A 20,940-nucleotide genomic window follows, 5' to 3' on the forward strand; every position below is an offset into this window, starting at 1 on the left:
TGTTGCTTTCCAAGTATTTGACAGGTATATTAGACAAGTTTAAAATATAGCACCAGAAATTCAAGTAAATTTCAATCTAGTCATTGTCAGTGCTGCGCATAAATAAGTTTAGCATATGCAGCTACAGCTTCACGTAGGTACTGCTGCTTGGTACATGGAACAAACGTGGAAGAAGTTTTGGAGACGCTGTAGGGAGGGACAGGATTTCTCCAGCCTTCACACGCATAGTCCGCAACTGGCGACTCATGCGGTAAATGTGTGGACCGCCATTAATCGACCACGTCGAGTTCTGATCATTATGAAGATGTAACACTCCGACGCGCAAGATGTGTTCTTATGAACTTCTGAGACTTGGTCCTTCCACGTTAGCTTACTGTCGAGGATAACCGTAAGGTATTTTGCCGACTGAGTGCATGGTGTCCACTAGCGAACAGGTCAGTAGGAGTAAAGTCTGATGGGAGTCTCCTAGTAGAAACCATCCATTGGCTCCTCACAGCATTAAATTCAATGCGCCTGTCTGCAGCACACCGCTGTAAACAGCAACTTGCTTGCTGAAACGGGTCGTGAAGTGCGGCTGGATGGGGCTCCTGATGATGAGTGCCTATCTTCGGTATACATTTCTTTGCTGACGTCGGATGATGATGATGTTTGGATTGTGGAGCCCTCAGCTGCGCGGTTATCAGCGCCCGTACAAAATCCCAACCTTTTCTCCGTCCAGCCTCTCCACTTTCATGAACTACGATAAAATGATGAGGACAACAACACAAATACCCAGTCATCTCGAGGCAGGTGAAAATAGCTGACCCCGCCGGGAAGCGAACCCGGGACCCCGTGCTCAGGAAGCGAGAGCGCGACCCCGAGACCATGAGCTGCGGACTGCTCACGTTGGAATCAGCGGTAAGTAATGTATAGGGTAGGGAAGAGAACACTTCCCTACCTACCCCATCCCGAATGTCTCTTGCCATTGGTTCAAATGTGCGTGAATTTCCAAGGAACCAAACTGCTTAGGTCATCGGTCCCTAGACTTACACACTACATAAACTAACTTATGCTAAGAACAACACACACGCACACATGCCCAAGGGAGGACTCGAACCTCCGGCGGGAGGGGCTTCCCAGTCAGTGACATGACGCCTCTAACCGCGCGACCACTCCGCGCGGCTTTCCATTGGTACTCCAGTTCCTGCAAGGGTGACGACAGTGCGGTAGATAGCTGGAGATGAACCGCAGGTAACATGGTGGAGCACCATGGATGAACAGTTTGTACACTCAGGTGACAAAAGTCATGGGACAGTGATATGCACATATACAGATGGCAGTACAACCGCGTACACAGGTATAAGTATAAAAGGGCAGTTCGTTGGCGGAGATGTCATTTGTGCCACTGGCCGACGATCTTCACTTAACGACAGTGAGAAGCGGCCTTTCCGTAGAGTTGTCGCTATTAACAGACGAGCAAACGCTGCTAGAAATAACCGCAGAAATCAATGTGGGACGTACGACGAACGTATCCGTTAGGACAGTGGGGCGAAATCTGATTTCAGTGGGCTTTGACAGCAGAATGCCTGTGCTAACACCACATCGCCTGCATCGCCTCTGCTGGGCTCGTGACCGTATCGATTGGACTCTACCCGACTGGAAAACCGTGGCCTGGTCAGATGAGTACCGATTCAACTTGGTAGGAACTGGTGATGGGTTTCGAGTGTGACGCAGACCCACGAAGCCATGGACGCTGTTCGTCAACTAGGCACTGAGCAAGCTAGAGGTAGCTCCATAGAGTGTGGGCTGTGTTTACGTGGAACGGGCTCGGTCGTCTTGTCCAGTTAAACCGATCATTGGCTAGAAATGGTGATGTTCAGCTACGTGGACGTGGACTGTGCCGCTGATCCCGGCGTGAGGTTCGAGTCCTCCCTCGGGCATGGGTGTGTGTGTTTGTCCTTAGGATAATTTAGGTTAAGTAATGTGTAACCTTAGGGACTGATGACCTTAGCAGTTAAGTCCGATAAGATTTCACACACATTTGAACACTTTTTTTTTTAAGGGGGAAACCAGATGGCGCTATGGTTGGCCCGTTAGATGGGGCTGCCATAGCACAAATGTATATCAACGTGTTTTTTTTTTTAAATAGGAACCCCCATTTTTATTACATATTCGTGTAGTACGTAAAGAAATGTGAATGTTTTAGTTGGGCCACTTTTTCGCTTTGTGATAGATGGCGCTGTAAGAGTCTTAAACATAAGGCTCGTAATTTTAGACGAACAGTTGGTAACAGGTAGGTTTTTCAAATTAAAATACAGAACATAGGTACGTTTGAACATTTTATTTCGGTTGTTCCAATGTGATACATGTACTATAGGACTTAACTACTCAGGTCATCAGTCCTCTAGAACCTAGAACTACTTAAACCTAACCTAACCTAATGACATCACACTCATCCATGCCCGAGACAGGATTCGAACCTGCGACCGTAGCGGTCGCGCGGTTCCAGATGTAGCGCCTAGAACCGCTCGGCCACCCCGGCCAGCAGTCGCCTTTGCTCTTTTCGATGGAACCATCCCCACATTTGCCTGGAATGATTTATCGAAATCATGGATCACCGGACAGGCATTTGAACCGTCATTCTTCCCAATTTATTCTATGACAGAGAAAGGTTTCCTGAGCACACTGGCAATCTTTGGGTTCTCCATTTATACAATTACGGCCTCTAAAAATTTTCGAAGGAAATTGTTCTTTGTCCTTCTAAACTTGCCACCTCTAACCTTCGGAACTATACAATATTACAGTTGCCTTGAAACTCGGTACAGCTTTCTGCAATTACGGGTGGTAAATGTCACTGAAATTTCTAATTGCTAACTCGTCTGTAAGGGGTGGAAGGGATGTACTATGTTTTTACTAATTCCTGCCAAATTTTATGTTCTTAGGAAATAGTCGATAAATGATACAAATATTACAACAAGGGCATCAGAGAAATGGTATTATAACAAAATAAAATTACTATGAAATGTTTCGGTTGGTAGCTATCATATCTTACGAGCATTAAGGAAAGCATCGATTTTTACGGGAAGTATTACATAATCAGTATTAATCTCAGGGTCTATTGTTTTTATACATACTGGAACCATTTAAGCTACAATTTACAGTTTGTTAATTACAATGATTCTTAATTATGTTGTTGCGCAATCTCTAAAGGAACTTGCGCTTTGGTCTAGCAGTGGTCAAGGGGTGACGGTGTGGGTAGGGGTCTGACGATGCCTTATGCTGTCTTGCACACGTAGTAAGCGGAACAACGTATTCCTTTTCCCACAGAGTTCGTAACACAAACAGAGGAGTAACTCATCATTTAGAAAGAATGTATTGGTTGTACAAAAGCAAGCAATAAGAATAAATAATACGTGGTGTTTACAGACAGTCGTCATGTAGCTGCTACAATGGCAGGTTATCGAAATTTAAATGATTTTGAACGTGGTGTTACAGTCGGTGCACGAGCGATGGGAGCATCTCCGAGGAAGCGATGAAGTGGGGATTTTCCCGTACGACCATTTCACGAGTGTACCGTGAATATCAGGAATCCGGTAAAACATCATATCTCCAAAATCGTTGATCTCGTAAAAAGATCCTGTATGAATGGGACCAACGATGACTAAAGAGAATCGTTCAACGTGACAGAAATGCAACCCTTCCGCAAACTGCGGCACATTTCAATGCTGGGTCATCAACTAAGGCCAGCGTGTCGGAGCTGAAGGCCCAAGCGTGTACTCTTGATGACTGCACGACACAATACTTTACACCTCCCCTGGGCACTTCAGCACCGACATTATATTGTTGAGGACTGGAAACATGTTGCCTGGTCGGACGAGTGTCGTTTCAAATTGTATCGAGAGGAAGGACGTGTACCGGTATGGAGACAACCTCATGAATCCAGGGACCCTGCACGTCAGCAGGCAACTGTTCAGGCTGGTGGAGGCTCTGTAATGGCGCGGGGCGTGTGCAGGTGGAGTGATATGGGACCCCTGATATGTCTAGATACGAATGTATGTATGGCGATACGTACATAATCATCCGGTCTGATCACCTGCATCCATTCACGTCCACTGTACATTCCGAAGCAATTGCGCTATTCCTCCAGGACAATGCGACACCCCAAACGTCCAGAATTGCTGCAGAGTGGCTCCAGGAACACTCTTGTGAGTTTAAACACTTCCGCTGGCCGCCAAATTCCCCAGACATAAACTTGATTGAACATATTTGGGATGCCTTTCAACGTCCTGTTCAGAAGAGATCTCCACCCCCTCGTACTCTTACGGATTCTTGGACAGTCCTTCAGGATTCGTGGCGTCATTTCTTTCTAGCACTACTTCACACATTAGTCGAGACCCTGCTACGTCGTGTTATGGCACTTCTGCGTGCTCGCGAGGGCCCTACACGATATCAGGCAGGGGTACCTGTTTCTTTGGCTAATGAAATTCGTAATATATAATCCATCACAGTTTGAGAAGGAAAGTGATGTCCATACGGACAACATTAGAGCAACAATTGACCTTTACTACCCGTTACTGAAGCTGTAAGTCGCTCAGAAAGGAGTTCAGTGTGCAGTAACAGAAGTTTTTAATCATTTGTAAAATAAAATGTGTGACAGGTAGGAAAGCAAGTTTTAAATATGAACTAAAGTCATTTCTTCTGGACATCTCCTTCGTTTCCAAAAGAAGTATCAAAGCTGGTAACCTTTAAATAAATTAGTTGTTATGCATAATAGCTTGAATAGGACTAAAAATAATGTGTTCATTATTGTTAACACAAATCCTGTAAACGGACGAGCTCCGCATCATTTCGATAAAAGAATCGTTGAAATGATTCAAGTGATCTGTGCAACATGTAGCTAAATAACCAAGTATCTAGGTTATTTACAACTTTTACGGAAACAACACTGCACTTGTAAGAGTCGACGGACATGAATGGGGAGCAGTGGTTGAGAAGGGAGTGAGACGGGCTTGTAGTCTATCCTCATCGTTATTCAATTTGCACATTGAGCCAGCAAGAGGAAACAAAAAAAGATTTTGAATAGAAATTAAAGTTCAGTGGGAGAAAATAAAAACTTTTAGGTTTGCTGTGACATTATAATTCCGTCATAGACCGCAAAGTACTTGGAAGGTTAGCTGAGAAAAGTAACATCAGGTTAGTAGAATGGATTCGAATTAAATCAGGCAATACTCAGGGAATGAAACTAATAAACGAGGCACGTAAATGTGGTAGACGACGTTTGCTTCTGAGCAGCAAAATAACTGATGTTGGTTGAAGTAGAGACGATATGAAATACAGATTGGCAATAGAAAGAAAAACTTTCCTAAAAAAGAGGAATTTGTAAACACAGAATATGAATTGTACTTTTAGGAATTTTTTTCTGAAGGTATTTTTCTGTATTGTAACCTTGTTCGGAAGTGAAATGTGGACAATTAGCAGTTGAAAACAGAAGAGCATTGAAGCTTTTCCGATGTGATGGTGCTAATAAATATGAAGATCGGACGGATAATCGAATAACTGATTAAGAGGCACTGAAACGAACGAGGGAAAACTGAAATTAACGATACTTCTCGAGAACATATTCCCTGCGGCATCACGGGATCCTTAATTGGCTAATGACGGGAATTGCATAGGGCAAGAGCTGCAGATAGAGAGGAAGCCTCGAATACTGTGAGAAAATTGAAATGAATATTGGTTCCTGTGATTTGCACGGGAGAGCCTAACGTGGAGAGTCCTTGGACCGAGGTCATAACAGAAAGAAAAAATTAAATTATCTTCATTGTGCATTATTACTGCTGGTATTTTCAGTCTGTGTTGATTTTAAACCAATACGCCAACCGACCGAACGTAAAGTGTTGACTCAAACTTGTTTGTTTTTTCACTCATGTAATTACTGGTCTCGTGTTTATCAGTGGAGCATATGTTTTGAGTTCCTTTTCTTTCCAGGAATATGTTGGTGAAGAGGAAGACTTCGCTGAGGTAAAGACAACCTGCTCTATCACCGTTCGAGATGCAGACGGGGATGTCGACAAGACAGCTATGACCGTCCTTGAGAATGGAGAGGTAATTCTACACCATAAAGCATAATTATATTCTTACACGTTTGTTATCATATCATAAACAGATCGACACTAACGCATAGCATGCCGACAGCCTCAAAATTTGACGTTGTAGAATTTTACTGTTGGAACTTTCAGCCCGTTACCTATAAGGTTAGCAGCAAAATTGTTGCGAGTTGATCATATCTCCCTGTTTAAAGTGAAATGTAAATGAAGTGAGACTATGTTACTGGCAAGAGATCTAAAACAGTTATAAATAACGCAAAAATTAATCGCGACACGCAAGCATTGCACCAGCGATTGTAGGAGTATAGCAGTATAACAACAAATAGTGACTAGCTGCGCTACGTGCTCTATGGAAAATGAGAGAGAAAGTGATATATAAAGAATTTTCTCGAATAACGAAGGAAGACATGGTCCTGTGAAAAAATCTAGTAATTATTCTTGTACCACTTGTCAGGGAAGAATTATATGTTTTTAAACAGAATACATTTGAGGTTGAGATGAAGTCGTCGCAGTGTCGTACTGAATGCGCGAATTCAGTGTAAGGCATTGACCGTAATCAAAGTTCGTACTGCCTGAACACTTTTCCACGACTTATAAAAACATCGAATGCAGTACGTGAAGTGTGAAACTTTCCTTATACAGGATGTAACGGATATTAAGTGCAGATATTTTTATAACTTATGTGGTATCTTAATATGTACATACATCAGAATGTTGATTGTTTTTTTCTCTGTATCGAACAGTCTTCCCGCAAACATGAAACATAATTTACTGCATGGTCGTAGTTGCCTGACAGTAAAGACTAATCATATCGCCTCCACGTGTCCACACTTCAACACTGATTTGCTGTGCAGGGAAAAAATAAACACTGACCGCTTGTTCATGCCACATGCTCATGGAGGTACTGCCCAGTTTAAAATCATACGGCTTGTAACAGCTGCAATTATTAGTCTGCAAACGATATAAATACTGATGTAATCTTGCACTGTACAACGTCCTCAATTACAAACAGAAAAATTGCGCTCGTGCCTGTTACATTTCGCCCATATTCTTTGTCTTATTCGACCCTTTAACTTTCACATGTAGCATTTGACATTTTATAAGTCGTGGAGATGTTCAGGATGTTTAGTTAGTATGAATACGCACTACAGCCAACGCCCGCTTTGGTAAATACGCTACTGCCCATTAAAATTGCTACACCAAGAAGAAATGCAGATGATAAGCGGGTATTCATAGGACAAATATGTTATACTAGAACTAACATGTAATTACATTATCACGCAATTCGGGTGCATAGATCCTCAGAAATCAGTACCCAGAACAACCACCTCTCATTGTAATAACGGCCTTGATACGCCTGGGCATTGAGCTAAACAGAGCTTGGATGGCTTGTACAGGTACAGCTGCCCATGCAGCTTCAGCAATTTCCCACAGTTCATCAAGAGTAGTGACTGCCGTATTGTGACGAGCCAGGTGCTCGGTCACCATTGACCAGACATTTTCAGTTCGTGAGAGATCTGGAGAATGTGCTGGCCAGGGCAGCAGTCGAACATTTTCTGTATCCAGAAAGGCCCTACAGGACCTACAATATGCGGTCGTGCATTATCCTGCTGAAATGTAGGGTTTCGCATGGATCGAATGAAGGGTACAGACACGGGTCGTAACTCATCCGAAATGTAACGTCCACTGTTCAAAGTGCCGTCAATTCGAACAAGAGGTGACCGAGACGTGTAACCAATGGCACACCATACCATCACGCCGGTAGATACGCCAGTATGGCGATGACGAATACACGCTTCCAATGTGTGTTCACCGCGATGTCGCCAAACACGGATAGGACCATCATGATGCTGTAAACAGAACCTGGATTCATCTGAAAAAAATGACGTTTTGCCATTCGTGCACCAAGGTTTGTCGTTGAGTACACCATCGCAGGCGCTCCTGTCTGTGACGCAACGTCAATGGTAACCGCAGCCATGGTCTCCAAGCTGACAGTCCATGCTGCTGCAAACGTCGTCAAACTGTTCGTGCAGATAGTTGCTGTCTTTCAAATGTCCCCATGTGTTGACTGAGGGATCGAGACGTGGCTGCACCATCCGTTACAGCCATGCGGATAAAGATGCCTGTCATCTCGACTGCTAGTGATACGAGGCCGTTGGGATCCAGCACGGCGTTCCGTATTACCCTCCTGAACCCACCGATTACATATTCTGCCAACAGTCATTGGATCTTGACCAACGAGAGGAGCAATGTCGCGATGCGATAAACCGCAACCGCGATAGGCTACAATCCGACCGTTATCAAAGTCGGAAACGTGATGGTACGCATTTCTCCTCCTTACACGAGGCATCACAACAACGTTTCAGCAGGCAACGCCGGTCAATTGCTGTTTGTGTATGAGAAAACGGTTGGAAACTTTCGTCATGTCAGCACTTTGTAGGTGTTGCCACCCGCGCCAACCTTGTGTGAATGCTCTGAAAAGCTAATCATTTGCATATCACAGCATCTTCTACCTGTCGGTTAAATTTCGCGTCTGTAGCACGTCATCTTCGTGGTGTAGCAATTTTAATGGGCAGTAGTAGGATATCTGATGAGAGGCCAGACAATCGTGTGGTTCCTGAAGAGGGGAAGCAGCCTTTTCAGTAGTTGCAGGGGCTACAGTCTCGATGATTGACTGATCTGGCCTTGTAAAACTAACCAAAACGGCCTTGCTGTGCTGGTACTGCGAACGGCTGAAAGCAAGGGGAAACTATATCCGTCATTTTTCCCGAGGGCATGCAGATTTACTGTAAGGTTAAATGATGATGGCGTCCTCTTGGGTAAAATATTCCGGAGGTAAAATGGTTCCCCATCCGGATCTCCGGCGGGGATTACTCAGGAGGACGTCGCTTTCAGGAGAAAGAAAACTGACTTCCCATACTTAGTACAACACTACGAGAGCTACGCTCTCAACCTTCGCGTCGTGAGCCGTTCTGGCACACAGTTGTACTCCTCGCCACTTATAATGACAAAAGAGTGTATGTTTCTTTAGTGCTGCAGATTCAAGGCAGAACAAGTATGCTGAAGCGGCCGAAGCTTACGTGTTGGTAACTTATTGGTGTCATTGCTAATGGAAAACATTATTTCATTGCGAAAATAAGGACTAAAACTAGGCTAAGGTCTTCAAAGATCAGTATCTTATGTGTGCAATAAAATTAATATTAATAGTGAATAAATATTAATTTTATTGCGTAATTAATATTAATAGTGAATAAATCCCCCCCATGAATCATGGACGTTGCCATTGGTGGGGAGGCTTGCGTGCCTCAGTGATAGAGGTAGCCGTACCGTAGGTGCAACCACAACTGAAGGATATCTGATGAGAGGCCAGACAAACGTGTGGTTCCTGAAGAGGGGAAGCAGCCTTTTCAGTAGTTGCAGGGGCTACAGTCTGGATGATTGACTGATCTGGCCTTGTAACACTAACCAAAACGGCCTTGGTGTGCTGGTACTGCGAACGGCTGAAAGTCGTAATTTTTCCCGAGGGCATGCAGATTTACTGTAAGGTTAAATGATGATGGCGTCCTCTTGGGTAAAATATTCCGGAGGTAAAATGGTTCCCCATCCGGATCTCCGGCGGGGATTACTCAGGAGGACGTCGCTTTCAGGAGAAAGAAAACTGGCGTTCTACGTATCGGAGGGTGGAATGTCAGATCCCTTAATCGGGTAGGTAGGTTAGAAAATTTAAAAAGGGAAATGGATAGGTTAATGTAGTAGTGGGAATTAGTGAAGTTCGGTGGCAGAAGGAACAACACTTCTGGTCAGGTGAATACAGGGATATAAATACAAAATCAAATAAGGGTAATGCAGGTGTAGGTTTACTAATGAATAAAAAAATAGGAGTGCAGGTACGCTTCTACGAACAGCATAGTGAACACATTATATTAGCCAAGATAGGCACGAAGTCCAAGCCTACCACAGTAGTTCAAGTTTATATGCCAACTAGCTCCGAAGATGACGAAGAGATTGATGAACTGTATGATGAAGTAAAAGAAAATATTCCCATAGTGAAGGGAGACGAAACTTTAATAGCCTTGGGTGATTGGAATTCGTTGGTAGGAAATGGAAGAGAAGAAAAAGTAGTAGGTGAATATGGATTGGGGGTAAGGAATGAAAGAGGAAGCCCTCTGGCAGAATATTGCACAGAGCGTAACTTAATCATAGCTAACACTTGGTTCAAGAATCATGAAAGAAGGCTGAATACATTGAAGAGGCCTGAAGACACAGGAAAGTTTCAGATAGATTATATAATGTTAAGAGAGAGATTTAGGAACCAGGCTTTAAATTGTATGACATTGCCAGGGACAGATGTGGACTCTGACCAAAATTTATTGATTATACTTTAGATTAAAACTGAAGAATTTGCAAAAAGGTAGGAATTTGAGGAGATGGGCCTGAATAAACTGACTGAACCTGAGGTTGTAGAGAGTTTCAGGAAGGACATTGGGGAAGAATTGACAAGAACTGGTAGCATTGAGAGATGAAATAGTGAAGGAAGTAGAGGATCAAGTAGGTAAAAAGATAAAGGCTAGTAGAAATCCCAGAAGAAATATTGAATTTAATTGATGAAAAAATGCAGTAAAAGAAGCAGACACAAAGTAATAGAAACGTCTCGAAAATGAGATCGACAGGAAGTACAAAATGGCTACGCAGGGGTGGCTAGAAGACAAGTGTAATGATGTAGAGGCGTATATCACTAGGAGTAAGATAGATTCTGCTTAAAGGAAAATTAAAGAGATCTTTGGAGGAAAGAGAACCACTCGCATGAATATCAAAAGATCAGATGGAAACCCAGTTCTAAGCAAAGAAGAGAAAGTGGAAAGGTGGAAGGAGTATATAGAGTATCTATACAAGAGCGATGTACTTTAGGGCAGTATTATAGAAATGGAAGAAGACGTAGACGAAAATGAAATGAGATATATGTTACTCCGTGAAGAGTTTGACACAGCAGTACAAGACATAAGTCGAAACAAGGCCCCGGGAGTATACAACACTCCATTAGAACTACTGATAACCTTGGTAGAGCCAGCCCTCACGCAACTCTACCATGTGGTGCGCAGGATGAATGAGACAGGCGAAATACCCTCAGACTTCAAGAAGAATATAGTAATTCCAATGCCAATGAAAGCAGGTGTTGACAGATGTGAAAATTAGCGATCTATCAGTTTAATAAGTCACAGCTGCAAAATACTAACGCAAATTCTTTACAGACGAATAGAAAAACTAGTAGAAACCGACCTCGGGGAAGATCAGTTTGGATTCCGTAGAAATGTTTAATAGGTGAAGCAATACTGATCCTACGACTTATCTTATAAGCTAGATTAAGGAAAGGCAAACGTAAGTTTCTAGCATCTGTAGACTTAGAGAAAGCTTTTGAAAATTTTGACTGCATTCGTCTCTTTTAAATTCTGAAGGTGGCAGGGGTCAAATACAGGGAGCGAAGGCTATTTACAATTTGTACAGAAACCAGACGGCAGTTATAAGAGTTGAGGGACATGAAAGGGAAGCAATGGTTGGGAAGGGAGTGAGACAGGGTTGTAGCCTGTCCCCGATGTTATTCAACCTGTATATTGAGCAAGCAGTAAAGGAAGCTAAAGAAAAATTTCGAGTAGGAATTAAAATCCATGGAGAAGAAATAAAAACTTTGAGGTTCGCAGATGACATTGTAATTCTGTCAGAGACAAATGAGGACCTGGAAAATCGGTTGAATGGAATGGAGAGTGTCTTGAAAGGAGGATATAAGATGAACATCAACAAAAGCAAAACGAGGAAATTGGAATGTAGTCGAAATAGGATTATGAAATGTAAGTAGTAGATGAATTTTGCTATTTGGGGAAAAAAATAACTGATGATGGTCGAAGTAGAGAAAATATAAAATGTAGACAGGCAATGGCAAGGAAAGCGTTTATGAAGAAGAGAAAATTGTTAACATCGAATATAGATTTAAGTGTCAGGAAGTCTTTCCTGAAAGTAATTGTATGAAGTTTAGCTATGCATGGAAGTGAAACATGGACAATAAATAGTTTGGACAAGAAGAGAGTGGAAATTTTCGAAATGTGGTGCTATAGAACAATGCTGAAAATTAGGTGGGTAAATCACATAACTAATGAGGAGGTACTGAACTGAATTGGGCAGAAGAGAAATTTGTGGCACGACTAGAAGAAGGGATGGGTTGGTAGGACATGTTCTGAGGCATCAAGGGATCACCAATTTAGTATTGGAGGGCAGCGTGAAGGGTAAAAACCGTGGAGGAAGACCAAGAGATGAACACACTAAGCAGATGCAGAAGGACTTACACTATTGTCCATTAAAATTGCTACACCACGAAGATGACGTTGTACAAACGCGAAATTTAACCGACAGGAAAAAGATGCTGTGATATGTAAATGACTAGCTTTTCAGAGCACACAAGGTTAGCGCCGGTGGCGACACCTACAACGTGCTGACATGAGGAGAGTCTCCAACCGATTTCTCATACACAAACAGCAGTTGACCGGCATTGCCTGGTGAAACGTTGTTGTGATGCCCCGTGTAAGGAGGAGAAATGGGTACCATCACGTTTCCGACGTTGGTAAAGGTCGGATTGTAGCCTATCGCGATTGCGGTTTATCGTAACGCGACATTGATGCCCGCGTTGGTCGAGATCCAATGACTGTTGGCTGAATATGGAATGGGTGGGTTCAGGAGGGTAATACGGAACGCCGTGCTGGATCCCAACGGCTTCGTATCACCAACAGTCAAGATGACAGGCATCGTATCCGCATGGCTCTAACGGATCGTGCTGCCACGTCTCGATCCCTGAGTCTACACATGGGAACATTTGCATGATAGCAACCATCTGCACGAATAGTTCGACGACGTATGCAGCAGCGTGGACAATCGGCTCGGAGACCATGGCTGCGGTTACTCTTGACGCTGCATCACAGGCAGGAGAGCCTGCGATGCTGTAAACGACGAACCTGGAAGCGTGTATTCGTCATCGCCATACTGGCGTATCAACCGGGGTGATGGTATGGGGTGCCATTGGTTACACGTCTCGGTCACCTCTTGTTCGCATTGACGGCACTTTGAACAGTGAACGTTACTTTTCAGATGTGTTACGACCCGTGTCTCTACCCTTCATTCGATCCCTGCTAAACCCTACATTTCAGCAGGATAATGCACGCCCGCACGTTGCAGGTCCTATACGGGCTTTTCTGGATACATCGTCTTTATTCCAGTGACTGTTACATGTTTTTATTGCACTATTGCAATTTCGGCCTTACACCATTAATTGCCGCTGAAAAATACAGAATATTTAAAAAAATTATTTTACAGATTCATAATGTATCTCGACGTTATGCCGATTATTCAAAACATATTAAATATGTAGCCATGTTACTTTCATATTATGGTTTTAAGCCATGTCAACGTAATGGAGGCTGACACATTTGTATGTCGTTGTCAGTGCTGTTAAATACATTCGTGTCGTTGTTACACAGTGCAAGCACACGAATTCAGACATCGTGAAACAACATAATATGTAAATGCACATGTTCACTAACCCATGACTAGTCACACATGCATTAGGCCTCAGCTGCAGACTGCCGTTTGCATGCTACTAATAACCGTTTTGGCGCGTAAACGGATTACAGATATTATTTTACTGTGTGTGGAGCGCCATTGCAACAGCCATTGGCGTAAAGATGATGTCCTTAAAAAAAAAATTATGTCTGCGAATCCCAGCTACAACAAGTGTATTAAAATAGAGTGATGAAAATTCGGGAATACATTTGTCTAGGCAACATATTTCATTATCATTGCAAGATCAGAGGTTAACGTAAGCGCGAGATAAGTCATTGCAAATGTGAAATGCCTGTACACTAAAAATCGGCTTTACAGCCAGAATGTTGAATGCAAGCATACAGTCGTGCATGCAGTGCTTTGTACAGGTGCAGGTTGTCAGTTTGTGAGAGTATCATGCCTGCTCCACGCAGTCGGCTAACACAGGGTTTAATTCTGTTTATGGATGACGCTGGAGTTGTCGTGCGTTGATGTCTCATAAGTGTTTGATTGGAGTCAAATCTGGTGATCGAGCAGGCCAAGGCAACATGTCAACACTCTGCAGAGCATGTTGGATTACAACAGCGGTATGTGGGCTAGTGTTATCCTGTTGGAAAACACCCGCTGGAATGCTGTCCATCAGTGGCACCCCAACAGGTCGAATCACTGACGTAGAAACTTACAGTCAGGGTGTCTAGTATAACCACGAGAATGCTCCTACGGCCACATGAAACCCCACCCCAGAACGTGACTCCACATGTAGGTTCAGTGTATCTAGCACGCAGACAAGCTGGTTGCAGGTTCTCGACCGACCTTGTAACTAACACACGGCCATCACTGGCACACAGGCAGAACCAGGTTTCATAGGAAAACACAACAGACCTGCACCCTGCCCTCCAATGAGCTCTCGCATGACACCTCAACACTATGAAGTCGACAACGGTGGTGATTTGGGGTCAGTGGAATGTACTTGGTAAGGCTTCTGGCTCGAAGCTGTCCTTGAACTTACAGATTAGTAACAGTTTGTTGTGTCACTGTGGTGCCAATTTCTGCTCAGATTGCTGCTACAGATGCAGTGCGACGCGCCAGGGCCGTAGGACGAACACGAAGGTCTTCCCTCTAGGTAGTGACACGAGGCCGTCTGGATGTGACCACTGCTACCAGCGATCATGTACAGTGGCTACATTCTTGCCAAGTCCCTCTGCAACATAGAAGACGGAACATCTAGCTTCTGTAGCTCCATTACACGACCTCATTCAAACTCGGTAACGTGTTAGTAATGGCGTCTTTGCCACCTTAAATGCATTGTTGACTAACTTCAACTCACCACGTCCAATATCAAAGGTAACTAACGCTCGCGACCGGAGCACCTTTGTATGTAAAGCAAATCTGATTTGCTTCCTCTTGGAGCCGCTACTAGCGCAGCTCTTATGCGACTGGCGCGAAATAGATATCATCTTGCAGACATAGAAACACGCCTTCCAACTTTCGTTTATGTCACTCAACACCATCTTGGTACTGTGATTTCCCCCCCCCCCCCCCCAGTGTATAATATAAATATTATTACAAATATACAGTGTGATTTTCTTCGTTTAATATTTATAAAGGAAATAAAAATCCTGACAGGTGAAGGTAAAAAGACAAAATAGACATTCAAAATCTGCATGGCATTGCGGGTAAGTGTAATTAAAATGAAAACACATTTTGAGATTAGACGGTGCTGCCTTCGAAGAAATGGGAGACATAAATTGACAAAGAACCTAATTCCAGGTTTGTAAAGCAGCATGCTTCAACAACTGTTAAAGAGGAACTCTCCAGAGCAGACTGTTTACAAAAGACTCGTGCATACCATGTTTGAATAATCACCAAATACGACTAACAGGGATGCTAACCTAACCTTACAACAGACGTACCCCCCTCAACACCCTCCAGACCATAGTGCAACTCGCAGTTTTTCATATTATAAAATCCTTGTCACATTTCAGAAAAGCCATGAATGTAAAATAAATAAATAAGAACTGTGGCATCAACGTGGGATTATACCCTAGATCCTTAGGTCAGTAGTCCAGTATTTACATACTGAAACAACGAGCCCAATCATCTGTTCTCAATATCGGATGAGGTGTTAAAAAACTAAACTCCTTCCGAACAAGCCATGAAAGCCCAGCAGTACCGACCGGCCGCCGTGTCATCCTCAGGCAATAGGCGTTAGGTGATGCGGATATGGAGGGGAATGTGGTCAGCACACCGCTCTCCCGGCCGTATATCAGTTTCCGAGACCGGAGCCGCTACTTCTCAATCAAGTAGCTCCTCAGTTTGCCTCACAAGGGCTGAGTGCACTCCGCGTGCCAATAGCGCTCTGCAGACCGGATGGTCACCCATCCAAGTGCTAGCCCAGCCCGATAACGCTTAACTTCGGTGATCAGACGTGAACCGATGTTACCACTGCGGCAAGGCCGTGAAGTGTTACAAGTCATGCATAATACTCGGTTTGCTTCGCGTTTCGCCTGCGTAAGTTACAACCCCATTCCGTTAGAGGGCTCCGAACTGTAGCGTGTAACAAGGCGGTGTGTAACTTAACTATGTCGATACGAAAGGAACAGCATGATACAATCGAGTTTCTAATCGCAGCAAACCGAGAATACATGGAGCACCATTTACCTCAGCATGACAATGTCAGCCCACATACGAGCACTGCGGCATCTGCAACAGTTCGAATGGTACAAATGGCTCTGAGTACTATTGGACTCAACATCTGAGGTCATCAGTCCCCTGGAACTTAGAACTACTTAAACCTAACTAACCTAAGGACATCACACATATCCATGCCCTAGGCAGGATTCGAACCGGCGACCATAGCGGTCTCGCGGTTCCAGACTGAAGTGCCTAGAACCGCTCGGCCACATATGCCGGCTTTTCAAAAGTTTGTAGAATCTTATGGGACTTAATTGCTAAGGTCATCAGTCCCTAAGCTTAAACACTACTTAACCTAAAGTATCCTAAAGACAAACACACACACCCATGCCCGAGGGAGGACTCGAACTTCCGCCGGGACCAGCCCAAGAGTTCATGACTACAGCGCCTCAGACCGCTCGGCAAATCACGCGCGGCTCTGCAACAAGCAGACCCCTTGGGCGTACCTGACTTTCATCTGTTTCCAGAACTTAAAGAACGCCTTCGAGGGCGTCACTTTTATAATGATGTAGCGGTGCAACGTGAGGTGATGTTGTAGCCCCGTCAACAAATTAAACATTCTACAGTGACGGTATCAATAAACAGGTCTCTCGTTCGTCGCCACGGTAACTGTGTCGAGAAATAAATATTTAGAAATCAAGAATAAAAATGTAGAAAGTTTATAAAATTTATTTTATTTAACAGTCTTTTTATGAGTTTCCAGATAAAAAATTCGGAAGCATTAGTTTTCAGCACGCCACTGTATACGTTTGTTGAGGGTGGGGGAGTTTGGTTTTTAAGCAGTGTAGGAGGTTGGGGGGGGGGGGGGGAAGTTTAGTGTTTAGCAGCGTAGGAAGTTGCGGTTGTAAATATAGACCTGACGGATAATATCAATGGAGAAGGTGCTGAAACGGATGTTGGCAAGACATGGAGGGAGTGGTACTTGGGGTCTGTGTAAGGCCATAATACGAAGTGGAAAAGGCAAAGAGAGGGAGCGGGAGAAAGAGGAAGCGAAAGATGAGGAGAGAAGAGGAAAGGGGAGAGCCCCGGTGAGGTGGCGAAAGGGGGGATGGAGTTATACTTGAAAGGATAGGTAAATATCGGGGCAGATTCCATTGTCTGGGATAGGGGAGCGGTGGAGTGTGTAGGGATAGTAGAATGCTGCAGTGAAACAAAACTGAAAATTATGGGAGAAACATGAGGAGCATTGGACTCGAGTTTACGCATTGTGCCTCTTGTTTATCAGCAGATGACCATACAGCTACAGTTGTTGTTGTTGTGGTCTTCAGTCCCGAGACTGGTTTGATGCAGCTCTCCATGCTACTCTATCCTGTGCAAGCTTCTTCATCTCCCAGTACCTACTGCAACCTACATCCTTCTGAATCTGCTTAGTGTACTCATCTCTCGGTCTCCCTCTACGATTTTTACCCTCCACACTGCCCTCCAATGCTAAATTTGTGATCCCTTGATGCCTCAAAACATGTCCTACCAACCGATCCCTTCTTCTAGTCAAGTTGTGCCACAAACTTCTCTTCTCCCCAATCCTATTCAATACCTCCTCATTAGTTACGTGATCTATCCACCTTATCTTCAGTATTCTTCTGTAGCACCACATTTCGAAAGCTTCTATTCTCTTCTTGTCCAAACTAGTTATCGTCCATGTTTCACTTCCATACATGGCTACACTCCAAACAAATACTTTCAGAAATGACTTCCTGACACTTAAATCTATATTCGATGTTAACAAATTTCTCTTCTTCAGAAACGCTTTCCTTGCCATTGCCAGTCTACATTTTATATCCTCTCTACTTCGACCATCATCAGTTATTTTACTTCCTAAATAGCAAAACTCCTTTACTACTTTAAGTGTCTCATTTCCTAATCTAATTCCCTCAGCGTCACCCGATTTAATTGGACTACATTCCATTATCCTCGTTTTGCTTTTGTTGATGTTCATCTTATATCCTCCTTTCAAGACACTGTCCATTCCGTTCAACTGCTCTTCCAAGTCCTTTGCCGTCTCTGACAGAATTACAATGTCATCGGCGAACCTCAAAGTTTTTACTTCGTCTCCATGAATTTTAATACCTACTCCAAATTTTTCTTTTGTTTCCTTTACTGCTTGCTCAATATACAGATTGAATAACATCGGGGAGAGGCTACAACCCTGTCTCACTCCTTTCCCAACCACTGCTTTCCTTTCATGCCCCTCGACTCTTATGACTGCCATCTGGTTTCTGTACAAATTGTAAATAGCCTTTCACTCCCGTATTTTACCCTGCCACCTTCAGAATTTGAAAGAGAGTATTCCAGTCAACATTGTCAAAAGCTTTCTCTAAGTCTACAAATGCTAGGAACGTAGGTTTGCCTTTTCTTAATCTAGCTTCTAAGATAACTCGTAAGGTCAGTATTGCCTCACGTGTTCCAACATTTCGACGGAATCCAAACTGATCCTCCCCGAGGTCTGCATCTACCAGTTTTTCCATTCATCTGTAGTGCATTTTATTAAGTCGATGGTGTCGAGCTTACGACTCAGCTTGTAGACAATGTGCCTGAAATGCGAAAAACAACACTATCTACTTCTTGTATTCCTTATTTCGGTAGGTTTTAGTTTTATATTCTGCCGTTCTTTGAGAGGTAATGTAGTGAATGTACTGAGTCACGTTTAAATTTAACGACAGTCTATTTACTATAAGTGAAACTAAGAAGCATGTCAGTGAGGTACTAATGGGAGAAGCTATACCGAAAGAAATCGAATATATTTCAATGGTCTGCTTTTTCCGATCTCTGCCTACTTCAACTAGCAGACAAGAATATGTTTAATGGCCCAAAACGTAATAAACGAGATACTCACGCACACTACTTCATCAGTCGTTAACAATGCGTGCCACTTCTTCCATAACGCTTTCTCACTACGTACAATGATGTGTGTGGGAGTCAAGTGAAAACTTTAAAAGTGTGCTTAAAAACTGATGTTTCGTGCCATTGCTCAGTAGATTGGCAGTACTATTACCAATGATGTTAGGAATGCTCTACAGGCGGCAGCACACTACAGACGAGCGGAAAGCGGCCACATCAGTTCAAAATGGCTGCCTTGCTTGAGATACGCACCAGCAGCGTTTTGCAGTATGTTTTTCTGAGCAGTGAAGGTACGAAACACATTGAAATCCATAAACGAAAGAGGTTCAGGATTTTGATGGATGTTTATGACTGCAGCAAGAGAACGAGCGGAGCAGAAAGTTAGGAAATGGCGGGATGTCTGTGACAGCCACTCAGCGCTCATGTCGGCACACCGCATTGTGACACCAGTCTATTGCACCAATTGAATCTATTGTGATGGAAAATCGCCATGTAACGGTGTATGAAATAGCTTCAAATCTGAACATTAGTCATGACTCAGGACATCACATCGTTCATGACGTGCTTAAGATCTGCACACAGTTTTGAAAAACCGTTTCTCGAGAAAAGCCTGTTTATAGTTAGGGGAAAATTTTGGATGTACTATTAGTTCAATTTGCATAAAAATTACATGTTATTATATATTTTTTATGTCGCTGAACACAAATCTGAAGTTAGGTTTTCAAAATTCAGAATCGCTAATCTAATATGGCAGACCAGAAATTTTGAACGATTTTGACCAAACTTTCGCCCGAAAAAGCGTTTTCGTTACTTAGGTTTAGTCTATAATTCCAGGACCGTATATCAATCCTTCCTCTAACTCGAATCGAACGCGCGTCACGCCACGACAAGTTTTCTACCTGATCCAGCCGCCTGTCGCTGAGAGCGACTCACGACGGCCGTGACACTGCTTCAAACAATGGGCTGTAGAAACGTTTGTAACGCACGGATTAAAAAACCTTTTCGTCCCAACATTCTACATACATATAATGCTCAAAAAATGAATCAGAACCTGACCTTAATCCAAATCAGAACGTACTCGTACTTTGCGTGATCAAATCTATCCGGACACCCCCCCCCCCCCCCCCTCCCGTAAAGCGGAATTCACCACTAGACGTTGCTAGAGGCGTACCCGCCGTTATAAAATGTGGCGGGGCTGTCGAGTTGTCAGTAGAGAAGCAAAACGGTACAATAGGTCGCTCAGGAGAGTTCAGCGTCTTCGATCGTGGACTAGTCACTTGATCTCATCTGAGCAGTAAATCCGCGAGGGACATTTCGGCCCTTTTAAAGCTGTCCAAATCGCCCGTTGGTGAAGTGATTATGCAACGGAAACGCGAAAGGGTTACAACAGCTAAACCAGAACAAGTCGAACCTCATGTACTGACGGATAGGGAGCGTCGACCATTGGAGGGTGGTTGCATAAAATCGCACGAAATCAGTCGAAGAAATCGCTAGTGAGTTGCAAAGCGCCACCAGGAACTCTAGGTAGCACAGTGACTGCGCGTAGAGAGATAAAAGAATGTTTAGGCAACTTTACGTAAGCCACACGTTTTTGTCGTTAATGCTAAGTGAGGCTTGAGACGCCCAACTGCACAATAAGTAACTGAATCGAGTGATTTAGAATGATGCAGGCCTATGGAATGGTTTGGCTTTAGGAAATGCCTGGGGAATGTTACCTGCCATCAGGTGTATAGCTAGTGGGAAG

The 20,940-nt window shown here is 43.6% G+C and overlaps 1 protein-coding gene across 2 annotated transcripts in view; it reads left to right on the forward strand.

The window, feature by feature from the left end:
• Positions 1-20,940, forward strand: part of LOC126278373 (cadherin-23-like) — a 520,639-nt gene that overhangs the window by 206,569 nt on the left and 293,130 nt on the right. For both annotated transcript variants that reach the window (XM_049978447.1, XM_049978446.1), the window contains exon 5: positions 5,965-6,081. In XM_049978447.1, the coding sequence (XP_049834404.1) occupies positions 5,965-6,081 (117 nt within the window). The remainder of the gene's footprint in view (positions 1-5,964; positions 6,082-20,940) is intronic.

This window comes from Schistocerca gregaria, chromosome 6 (assembly GCF_023897955.1).
Source record: "Schistocerca gregaria isolate iqSchGreg1 chromosome 6, iqSchGreg1.2, whole genome shotgun sequence".
NCBI classification, from domain to species: domain Eukaryota; kingdom Metazoa; phylum Arthropoda; class Insecta; order Orthoptera; family Acrididae; genus Schistocerca; species Schistocerca gregaria.